The sequence below is a fragment of the Taudactylus pleione genome, unplaced genomic scaffold (genome assembly GCF_031769625.1).
Source record: "Taudactylus pleione unplaced genomic scaffold, aTauple2 ptg000162l, whole genome shotgun sequence".
Taxonomy (NCBI): domain Eukaryota; kingdom Metazoa; phylum Chordata; class Amphibia; order Anura; family Myobatrachidae; genus Taudactylus; species Taudactylus pleione.
In genome coordinates this window covers 13,788,791-13,801,184 of record NW_028284564.1, presented here as the reverse complement: position 1 = coordinate 13,801,184, position 12,394 = coordinate 13,788,791, and the positions used below count along the sequence as shown (strand labels likewise).

The following is a 12,394-nucleotide window of genomic DNA, read 5'->3' as shown; positions in this document are numbered from 1 at the left end:
GTATGGTGTCTGTGCTCCCCGAGCCCCCACTGGCCAGTCTAACCCTGCCTGCCCTACCCAGCTCCTGGAGCCGGATCACGCTTCTGGCTCCACTGCTGGCACCCTTCTGTCACTCGGGGCTCGTGCACTGCTTCAGCTGACCAATTATTGGGCCGATTTGCCAATAATCGAGTAAATGGCCTGTTTTATTGTGTAGAATGTAGGCATGAGCGTTTCTGTGGTCAAACAGTAAAAAAAATGGCCACATATGCTCTTAATTATCGAATCGGCAAGACTTCCCAGGAGATATCAGCCAAAAGGTCCCGATACCGTGTAGTGTGTGGGCATTCATGATAATCAGACCATATTTCCTACAAATTTTCCTGATTACCTCATCCTACTTGTGGGCGGGCATATACAAATTATCGATCCATGAGCTTCAAAATCAGCAGCTTTTTCATTTAACTTGTATAGAGTGTACTGCAGATATCGTAACCTTTCACTTGCAGAAAAAATGTGCCGAATGTCGGATCAACCAAATATATCGCATAGTGTATGACTGTGCTAGATAAAAGATAGCTAGAAGCTGTCTTCTCTACTTTATATCTGTAAAAGTTTTGATGCATCCCTAAAGTTACAACTTATTTCACTTATATCTTTGGTTCTATTTTCATCTAGGGCCTTTTATATAGTTTAAACAATTGGAAATTATGCTTGGAATATACATTACTTATATATGAATGAAAATATAATAACAGTCATAAACAAATAGGTAGCAATCACATGTATCGCCATTTACATCAAAGCCCATTATAACATTTACACCACCACAATACAGGAGGTCGTATACATTACAGGGAGCTTATACAAATGCATTGGCAGGCGAGGAACACCCACACGGGAGTGTTCCAACAAGCTTATCACCTATAGTACTCGGAAAAAGTGACAGGTTCAGTGTTTGTAATGTAAAAGAATGTAACATATTTGCAATTGAAGGCACCATTTTCATTTGACATTTTTACTGCTGATGTTATTTCTAAAGTTTGGCCTGTCTGATCTTTTCTAAATATAGCAGTCAAAGCGTATATATCTAATTAACTGCAAATCTTTAGCAATCACACAAAATAAAGTGTAGCAAAATATTTCACTGTCCATTTATGTCTGGAAATGGCTTCTGCAGCTTGCAGGGCTTGCCTCTTATACAGTGTAGGTGTCTGTAGATCACAAGTGGCAATGTTATCATATCTTGCTTTATCTACAACATCCCAATCAATACAAGCTGATAAGCGTTTACACCATACGGCATGTTACTTATCCAGCCTCCGCTAAGATGGGCCGCAGATAAGTCTAATTGAGCTAAGCTGGCAGACAGGACTTCTCAAGCACATCAAAATCCATATTGACCGATTTGGGAAATTTTAAAGCCAAGACGCTGTCATTTTTCTGAGAAAGAGTACTGAAAATCTGTAGCTTTTATCAACTTTAATTCCACAATCTAATAACACACACAACCTACAGTATATCTTTTCACCTATTGTATCCAAGCTGTGCAGCATTATAAAGTTGTGTTTGTGCTTCTAGGGAGTTACAAAAGTGAGAAATGTTTCACCTCTGAGCAAGAATGTTATTTAATGGTGTAGACCCTCCAGCTGTTGTTGAACTATAAGTGCCAGCATGCACTAGTATTCTCCAGTGATTGAAAACCGACAAAGGTCAACAAGTCTGATTAAAATTTGCTACATATTTTCCCTTATCTAGATAAATAGGATCAGTTTGTTCAAATGTAGATGTAAAAAAATTGCTACATTCAGAACGTAATGTCTTCTCCAATATTGTGCATTTTCATGTTATTAACACAAATCAGCTGCTTCCTAGGTGGTTTATATAAATCATTGTGGACATCAATATGTTCCATGAACTGGTTTCTCAAAATAATTGGTTGTAAAACAGCAATACGGTCTTGTAGACAAATCACTTATTCCCTAGCATTTGGGGAATCTCAAAATAGATTGTAAGCACTGTGGGAGCTACAAATATTGTTCTAGAGAACAAAGATAGCTGGGTATTGTATTTTTCAATGCTTATCTATTTTTGCTACTAGCAGTTAGATAAAAGTGTCATTTGAAATATTTAAAGTTTTACGCAATGTCATAGGTTTTCTCCTAAGATAATTGTAAAAATGACTGATCCTGAGACACTTCCAGCAGATTACAACCATACTTAAAAACATGAACTCCGCTTATCATAGAAAGCGTATTAATTCTGCGCATAGGCAAACACAGGTAGGGTTTCCAGTTGCCCTGATCTCATAGTATCACAATTTAAACAATTAGCACCACCTAATAAATCTTTAAAAATATGTCGGCCAGTAATGAATGCACGTTTGCATCAACTAGGAGATCTTGAAAACATGCGCTGTTAGGAGTCCCTGAGGCCTGAGTTTGGGAAACACTGCTATAGGCCATCTGTAGCATTATTAATATTGTATGATATACCCTATTCAGAGTATAAGGACACCAATGTGTACATATATGTCCAGGGCCAGGCCCCTAGACTCACGGACTTGCCCCACCCAGTGTTTCGCATAGCAGGGGACTTGGATTGTGTAATGGCCACATCCAGAACAAAATAAACATTCAGCTAAAGCTTGCTGGCCCTACTGCTGAATCTAACAACTTACCGTGACCACTAGCCCTGTATATGTTTAAAGTATAATATACACTGTACTTTGTATGAGGAAGTTTATGTAGCTTGTTAAGTGCTAAGTATGCCCTCTTCATGTGCTTGTCACACTCACTAAAATCAAGCATTTCAAAAACCCCTATAGAAATCTTTCATTTGCCCCTGTGTCGCATATTAGAAGTATACAAAATGGCCTGATTCATTAAGGATTGCTATTGTGATCACAGCTCCGTAATCGCACGCAGGTCTAAAGCTAAAGCTTGCTGGCCCTACTGCTGAATCTAACAACTTACCGTGACCACTAGCCCTGTATATGTTTAAAGTATAATATACACTGTACTTTGTATGAGGAAGTTTATGTAGCTTGTTAAGTGCTAAGTATGCCCTCTTCATGTGCTTGTCACACTCACTAAAATCAAGCATTTCAAAAACCCCTATAGAAATCTTTCATTTGCCCCTGTGTCGCATATTAGAAGTATACAAAATGGCCTGATTCATTAAGGATTGCTATTGTGATCACAGCTCCGTAATCGCACGCAGGTCTAAAGCTAAAGCTTGCTGGCCCTACTGCTGAATCTAACAACTTACCGTGACCACTGGCCCTGTATATGTTTAAAGTATAATATACACTGTACTTTGTATGAGGAAGTTTATGTAGCTTGTTAAGTGCTAAGTATGCCCTCTTCATGTGCTTGTCACACTCACTAAAATCAAGCATTTCAAAAACCCCTATAGAAATCTTTCATTTGCCCCTGTGTCGCATATTAGAAGTATACAAAATGGCCTGATTCATTAAGGATTGCTATTGTGATCACAGCTCCGTAATCGCACGCAGGTCTAAAGCTAAAGCTTGCTGGCCCTACTGCTGAATCTAACAACTTACCGTGACCACTAGCCCTGTATATGTTTAAAGTATAATATACACTGTACTTTGTATGAGGAAGTTTATGTAGCTTGTTAAGTGCTAAGTATGCCCTCTTCATGTGCTTGTCACACTCACTAAAATCAAGCATTTCAAAAACCCCTATAGAAATCTTTCATTTGCCCCTGTGTCGCATATTAGAAGTATACAAAATGGCCTGATTCATTAAGGATTGCTATTGTGATCACAGCTCCGTAATCGCACGCAGGTCTAAAGCTAAAGCTTGCTGGCCCTACTGCTGAATCTAACAACTTACCGTGACCACTGGCCCTGTATATGTTTAAAGTATAATATACACTGTACTTTGTATGAGGAAGTTTATGTAGCTTGTTAAGTGCTAAGTATGCCCTCTTCATGTGCTTGTCACACTCACTAAAATCAAGCATTTCAAAAACCCCTATAGAAATCTTTCATTTGCCCCTGTGTCGCATATTAGAAGTATACAAAATGGCCTGATTCATTAAGGATTGCTATTGTGATCACAGCTCCGTAATCGCACGCAGGTCTGCTGCGAAAATATGCTAATGAATGCAATCGCAATGCCGTCACACTGCCAGCATAGAGACGCCCACTACCGCTATCTCACATCCGTAATACCTTGCAATACTCCACAAACTTCGGTAACATCGAGTACCATCGGCCCATCAGGCAGAATTACAGCAGCCCTGATCTTACTTAGAAATTGCTAACCTCGTTGAATGCAGCGAGTACTCAAGCTGTGTATGCAATCGTAATGGCTAATTTATGCACGCCCGCACAATGTCGTTCAAATGGACAGACACACCTGCCTTTCTCTGACCACCCTCCTGTCATCACTCCCAAACACTCATTGACTGTCAAACACTCTGCAATTGCTCTGTGGATTGCTTGATTGCAATGCGATCGCAGCGTTGCCTTCGCACTCTCGCACTGTGATGCATGTGCAGTATGTAACAATCGGCCAACTGCGAGCGCTGTTGCAGTTCCGATCCTAGGCCACTTAGTTTGTCAGTGACAATGCAGCTGTATATTGTTTGCAGCACAAAATAAAAAATGCAAGTAATTGAGGCTGAGAAAGATACAGTGTTAGGCTCTGCAGTAAAACTACAAAAAATTTAGCTTTTTTACTTTTCACAAAGGTGATGTATTGTATCAACATACAGATATAAGTTGTACATAATTTTTATTACTTTGTCACTCCAAATACACTATTTTTTCAGGTTCAAGCAGGGACATAGCAAGACCTATGGGGGGTCCCATAGCAAAAAAAAATTCACAGGGCAGTATATCTGCTGCCAGCGGCCAGCCAACTCTTATCTCTCCTCACTAATGCTGGGAGGAAGAATGACCCGAGGCATAGCCAAGACACCAGTTAAACATTAGGGGCAGAATTGGATTATGACCTCCGTTATATCATACGCATTAGGAGTAGGGAGACTATATTTTTTAATTTAGAATACTTACTACATGCTTATCACCATTTAAACCTTGTATCTCAATTAATCAGGCTGATAGTGTAAATATTAGAGCATTTACAAACAATGGTAAGCAGGAAAGTAATTTACATATATGCAAATTAGTTTTCCATTTTTCCTTAATGAGTGTTAATGATCTAATGTTGTCACTATCTGTCTTGGTTAACATACAAGGTTTAAATGAATGCTGATTAGCATATAGTCGGTACTAGAAACTAAAATATATATACAGATGTGTCCTCATACATTTAGTCTCCTTGCGCGTTAAACAGCCCTTCTAGTTGCGCCGTGGCTCCTTTTCATGCAACTTTTTACCTTCAAATGTGTCTTATTTGCACTGTGGTGTGAACAGTTAGCACAAACAGCTTCTGCTGATTAAAATGATATGCGGCATGCCTATATTCTGTGAGCGACTGTGGGTGTATCTGCATGCAAAATGCTATGTTACAGTGTCAGCGGCAGTAACACTGTAAGGTAGCGCTTCGCATGCAGATACACCTGTAGTTGCAGACAGAACATAGGCAGGGATGTAGTCGGCTTGCGAGATGTCGATGGTTTTAATACCAGTGACGAAATCCCGACAGGTCGGGATCCCCGGCACCAGTAACCCGACCATCGGCATCCCAAAGGTAAGTATCGGGGTGCAGGGGGAAGGTAGCGTTAGCTAGTGGGGTTAGGCACTAGGGGGAGGGTTAGGTACTGGGGAGAGGGAGGTTAGGTTTAGGCACTAAGGGGGAGGTTAGGTTTAGACACCAGGAAGGGTGGGTTAGGGTAGGGGTTAGAAAATTACTTACCATTCACTCCTATGGGTGTCGGGATTCTGGCTGTGAGGATGCCGCTGTTGGTATTCTGACTAGCGGCATCCTGACAGCCGGGATATCATACCCAACCCCATAGGCACGCTGCATATAATTTTAATCAACAGAAGCCGATTGTGCTAACTATTCGCAACGCAGTGTAAATAAGTCGCATTTGAAGGTAAAAAGTCACACAAAAGACACTCGGCACTGCAGAGTCATATGGAGCTCCCACGTAATGTGTAGCGTGACTTGTAGCGCGTGGAGGATAGATGTATGTGGACACATCTGTATTTTTTAATGATATAGTCTCCTTAATCCTAATTATGCATGACATAACGTGTTATACAAGGCCATGTTTCACTAATAAATCAGCCTGGTAGTTATGCTCCTTGCAGGAGACATGGGTAAGTGGGCGAATATGTAGTCACACAATGAGAAGAGAAGGAGTCTGTCGGGCGCAGACGTGACCTACAGAAGCACACTGATGAAAAGCCGCTGGCAGAGTTACTCCAGTGGCCCGGGCCCCATAGCAGCTGCGCCTATTGTAGCTATACCTTTTCTGTTCTCTTACAGGGTACATGCTGCAGTACATCTGTCTCCTTTTAGGGTATCTGTTGTTATATTTAAAATGTTATGATTTTGCAAACCTAACATTTTGAGTTTTATGAAATTATCACGCTCACAATAGTTTGTGTTCTGTCAGGCACATACTTTAATACAAATTAAACCTGTTACAAGTGTGTCATTAGATGTGAAGTGTGTCCTTTTCCATCCATCTTAAATAATTATTCAAAACAAACAAACTGATTTGTGATGTGTGTTACATACAGATGTGTCCTTGGCAATCTAGCCTCAATACACCATGCAGCGCGATATGCCTGGCGTCTTTGTGACTTTTTTCAGCAAAAATAAAAAAAAAATGTGATGAGACAAGGACCCACCAGCAGACTCTGCTGATTAATTTGATATGCAACACTTGTATATCTTTGTAGTGGCGTTACTCACCTTGGTAACACCCGGTGCTGACTCTGGAGGGAATAGTAGTGTGCGCCGTAAAAAGGGGGCGTGGCTTTGTGGGCCGAACCCCCGTTTTAGTCACTTCAGGGTTCCCGGAGATGCGGTCTTCCCCCAGGGACCAATCTCTGTGCAGTGCTGGCTCCCTTGTTTTGTCAGGAGCCATAATGCTACAGTGCAGCACCCGGCTCTTGTCACTGAGGAGGAGTCTGCACTTGTATCTCTAACTTTATCTCTCTTCAAGCTTTGATAAATCTCCCCCTTTGTCTGTAAACGGAACTTGACGTGGAAAAAAGCTGCGGCCACTGCATCGTAGCACTTTCATGCTGATTGAGAGACTCAGTCGCACACAGATATACAAGTGTCACATATCCAATTTATCAGCACAGTCCTGGTGCATCCTAGTCGATTCGCATTGAGACGTAGACACATTTTTGGAAAAAAAATGCCCGTCGCTAGCAGTGTCTCACAAAATTAGGCGCGCCGAGAGGGCAGCAAAGACGAGTGAGGACACATCTGTAGGTCTTTGTACAGAGATTTATGTATGGTGTCATTTCCTGTATTTCTCTTTTCAGGTCAGCCACCACCCACCAGCTGCTGCCCATCACGTCTACTCCAAGAATGGGTGGTATCTGTGGCAGGAAATCACCATTGCCAGTAAATTCAGGGGCAAATATCTCTCTATTATGCCGTTAGGTAATGTGGATTCTATGTTCTGCATGAAATGGTTCATACCTGTACTGGATTTTTACAGCTCTATGGGGCATATTTGTCAACTACAGTTACTTCCTAATTTTATGTAACAGCCTATTCTAATGCAGGAGATTTCACAGAAACCACCTGCAATAGGCTTAATAATGCTGCAGATCCCAGTGCCCATTATTGTCTGTGGGGACTGCAGTCTGCTCCATATGTACCATATGTACCAAGCTCCAAAAAGTGTAGCTTTTGTATTTTAAGCTTTGTGTTTTGTTGAGAGAACATTATTGGGAGACAGTACAGTGCATTGTGATGTTGTGATTTTCTTTATGCACGATACTCAAGTCCATCTACAGAGAGTAAATCCATACATGAATACATCTCAGTAAGATAAGATACATTGTTCCATTTTGTTTGTATTTTTAGCTACATATAAGATCCAAAGTGATATATGCAGTCTTAATCTGATGCTATTTGTTAGAGTTGATTGGTTATCATGGGCAACCATCTGTATATATGTGGGTCATCATTTGCTCCAAACGTGCAGGTAGTCATGTAAAGGACTCAGGGGCAGATGTACTAAGCTCTGGAAAGTGATTGTAGAATGATGAATGACCAACCAATCAGCTCCTGATTTTTCAAACACAGCCTGTAACATGACAGTTAGGAGTTGAGTGGCTGGTAGTTTATCACTTTCCAATTTATCACTTTCCAGAGCTTAGTACATCTGCCCCATGAGATCTGGCTGTCTGGTAATGTATTTTATCTGCCGAGTTTGATGCTGTTTGCACATTTACAAGGATCTACATGTTCTACATGATCCGATTGTTAGTTACTCTAAACAGTCAGGTCACAATTTGTAAAGGCACCTTCGATAGTATGATTGTTCGTATTCTCCAATGTGCATTAGGGTGGGTTGAAAAAAAAGAATTGCGAGTTCGAAATTCCAATAGTGCGAAAAAGTTGTGGGTCCATAACAGTAACTCGTGTGCAAAATTTCAGCTCGGTTGAATCATTTTTAGATTCACTAGAAGAAAGTTGTTTGATATTGCAGCTTGCAAGTGCCTGCCTGGGGAATCTTGCACTTGCGACAAGAAAGGATCCTTCTTCTGAACGAGAGTTTTTGAACGACCAACGAACTTCCAGGCTTATGTTTATAGGAGGAATAGAGGTTAAGGCGACTGAAGCACTGAGAAAGCATCTAAACAGGAAAGACACCCATGTGCCAGCACAGACTGGTGATTTAGCTCCTGGTTCTTCAACCTGCACGTGCACACACAGGCTATGTCACACAACATTCTTCTTGTGAATCTTAAAGTGATTCAGACACCGGCAAAGATGATTTTAAGCCATGAAAGCTTGCAAACTCCTCATGGCCAATGTGCAGTAGTCTTCCAAACACTCCTCTCGTTAGTGATTGATATTGTATGTCAATTAGGGAAACTGCTGCCATATCAACTGCAATTTTGCAAGACTTAGGTCTCATCACTCCTAATGACACCTCATCAGTCATTGATCACTCCAAAGTGAAGAAAACTTCAAAACTGTCTCAGAGAGCCAATCAGAGCGCAGCCCTCACCCAGCAGCAGTCACTCACACAGCACAGAGACACTCTCACACTGTCAGTGTCAGCTGTGTCTCTGCTCCTCACTGCCTGGCTGTAACACACTGGACTCACTTCAGTGGCCTCCCCACCAGTGCTGGGCATGATAGACTCTGGAGCCGGACTGTATATGTAAATAGAGTTTAACCTCACACAGTATGTATGTAGGTCAGGGCCCGCCCCTAGCCACGTCCTGATCCCACCCCCTGCCAACTGCACTGCAGGTTTTTTTTGCGCATGCACAAATTATATACAGTCAGGTGCATAAATATTGGGACATTGACAGAATTTTCTTATTTTGGCCTCTATTCACCACCACAATGGCTTTGAAATGAAACAAACACGATGTGCTTTAACTGCGGACTTTCAGATTTAATTTGAGGGTAATTACATCCAAATCAGCTGAACGGTGTAGGAATTACAACGGTTTCTATATGTGCCTCCCACTTGTTAAGGGGCCAAAAGTAATGGGACTATCAACTCAAAAGCTATTTCATGGACAGGTGTGGGCTATTCCCTCATTATTTCATTATCAATTAAGCAGGTAAAAGGTCTGGAGTTGATTCTAGGTGTGACATTTGCATTTGGAATCAGTTGCTGTCGACTCTCAATATGAGATCCAAAGAGCTGTCACTATCAGTGAAGCAAGCCATCATTAGACTGAAAAATCAAAACAAAAACCCATCAGAGAGATAGCAAAAACATTAGGTGTGGCCAAATCAACTGTTTGGAACATTCTTTAAAAAGAAAGAATGCATCGGAGAGCTCAGCAACACCAAAAGACCCAGAAGACCACGGAAGACAACTGTGGTGGACGACAGAAGAATTATTTCCCTGGTGACGAAAACCCCTTCACAACAGTTGGCCAAATCAAGAACACTCTCCAGGAGGTAGGTGTATGTGTGTCAAAGTCAACAATCAAGAGAAGACTTCACAAGAGTGAATATAGAGGGTTCACCACAAGATGGAAACCATTGGTGAGCCACAAAAACAGGAAGACCAGATTAGAGTTTGCCAAACAACATCTAAAAAAAGCCATTACAGTTCTGGAACAACATCCTATGGACAGATGAGACAAAGATCAACTTGTACCAGAGTGATGGGAAGAGAAGAGTATAGAGAAGGAAAGGAACTGCTCATGATCCAAAACATACCACCTCATCAGTGAAGCATGGTGGTGCTAGTGTCATGGCGTGGGCATGTATGGCTGCCAATGGAACTGGTTCCCTTGTATTTATTGATGATGTGACTGCTGAAAAAAGCAGCAGAATGAATTCTGAAGCATTTGACTGAATATGAACATATAATATTGCCCAAAACACTTCAGAACTCATTGGACGGTACCTCACAGTGCAGATGGACAATGACCCGAAGCATACTGCAAAAGCAACCAAAGAGTTTTTTAAGGCTAAAAAGTGGAATGTTATGCAATGGCCAAGTCAATCCCCTGACCTGAATCCGATTGAGCATGCATTTCACTTGATGAAGACAAAACTGAAGGGAAAATGCCCCAAGAACAAGCAGGAAATGAAGACATTTGCAGTAGAGGCCTGGCAGAGCATCACCAGGGATGAAACCCAGCGTCTGGTGATGTCTATGCGTTCCAGACTTCAGGCTGTAATTGCCTGCAAAGGATTTGCAACAAAGTATTAAAAAGTGAAAGTTAGATTTACGATTGTTTAGCTTGTCCCATTACTTTTGGCCCCTTAAAAAGTGGGAGGCACATATAGAAACCGTTGTAATTCCTACACCGTTCACCTGATTTGGATGTAATTACCCTCAAATTAAATCTGAAAGCCTGCAGTTAAAGCACATGCTGTTTGTTTCATTTCAAAGCCATTGTGGTGGTGAATGGAGGCCAAAATATGAAAATTCTGTCAATGTCCCAATATTTATGCACCTGACTATAAATAGTTTTTGCGATCGAATACTTTTAATGCAATGGTTAGTTACCATCGCATCGAAAGTTTCAATGGTGGAAGTCCAGCCATCATTTGATGGTGGGCATCTGATGTCCATCCGTACCTTCTAGAAAATAATATTTTATAAGTCAGAATACCTGAAAATAGTGCCAGCCGATATCAGGAGCACACACTGCAAAGATGGCATTTCGTGGAAAATTGCAATATTCTGGCCTTTTTTTCGGGGCGGGAAATGGACCCCCTCTTAAGTCTACTCCAAACGTTTGTATCTAACTGAGGGCCTGATTCAGACCCATTCGCTAAGCTGCGTTCGCACGTAGCCTGCCGATGTTTGCAATTTGCGCATGCGTATAAGATGCAGTGCGCGTGCATGAACTAGTCCATTCGATCGCACCCTGTACACAGACACCATAGAATGAGTGACAGGACATGCAGTTTGTGGGTGGTGATGGGGTGGTCGATGGAAATGGGGGTGTGGTAGTGCGAACGCAGGTGTGTCTGTGCATCTGAACGCCGTTTTAAGGGCATGCATTATTATGACGCAGCATCAGTATACACGTCACATGGCTGAATTACACACTGCAGCACTCGCAGTGCTAGCGGTAGGGTATGGTCACCCACAAGTGCTGTGTATGGGTCCGATGTTTCACGATGTTACCGATTGTTTCTTATACTTCCTGGAGATGACGTGTGTTACTAAGGGAAAGTGGCCATCTTGTGACAGGCTGGTGGGCGCCTAAATACATACTGCGATCGCATGGCAAGACATAGTGGGCGTACTAATGTCTTGCTAGCTATCGCAGGATTTGCATTCATTGGCAGCTGGTGGCTGCATGCGAACACAGCCTAGCGAACGGGTCTGAATCAGGCCCTGAGTTCAAATAAAGCTTTTTCACCTAAAAACAACTTAATTGCCAAAATATGTGCCCCAAAACCGTGCCTTTACCTGATTACAAAATATCCTAATTTGTGTCAAATTTTCAAAACTTCAAGCGCCCTCTGGGGATAGTAAAAATGATCCGACCGAGCTAAAATTTTTGCACATGAGGTAACTACAACTTTTCCGCACTATTGAAATTTCGAACTCGTAATTTCGGTTTTTTGGCCTAACCTAATGTGCATAGCCCAGTGTTTGAGTGCACTCCTCTAATGTATTCACATCCCTCAGCATGCACATACATTTTAATCTGACCTATTTTCCACAGTTTCTAATCACTGTGTTTTTATAACAAGATAAACAAGATTGTCATGGCAAACCTATGGTAGGTTAATTTCTAAATAAGCAGATGAGAAAATATTGCCAAATGCTGTAAGATACT

The 12,394-nt window shown here is 41.6% G+C and overlaps 1 protein-coding gene across 4 annotated transcripts in view; it reads left to right on the top strand.

Annotated features, from left to right (window-relative positions):
• OSBP2 (oxysterol binding protein 2) overlaps positions 1-12,394 on the top strand; it is a 363,838-nt gene that overhangs the window by 338,785 nt on the left and 12,659 nt on the right. For all 4 annotated transcript variants that reach the window (XM_088475122.1, XM_088475123.1, XM_088475125.1 and 1 more), the window contains one exon: positions 7,427-7,547. In XM_088475122.1, the coding sequence (XP_088331248.1) occupies positions 7,427-7,547 (121 nt within the window). The remainder of the gene's footprint in view (positions 1-7,426; positions 7,548-12,394) is intronic.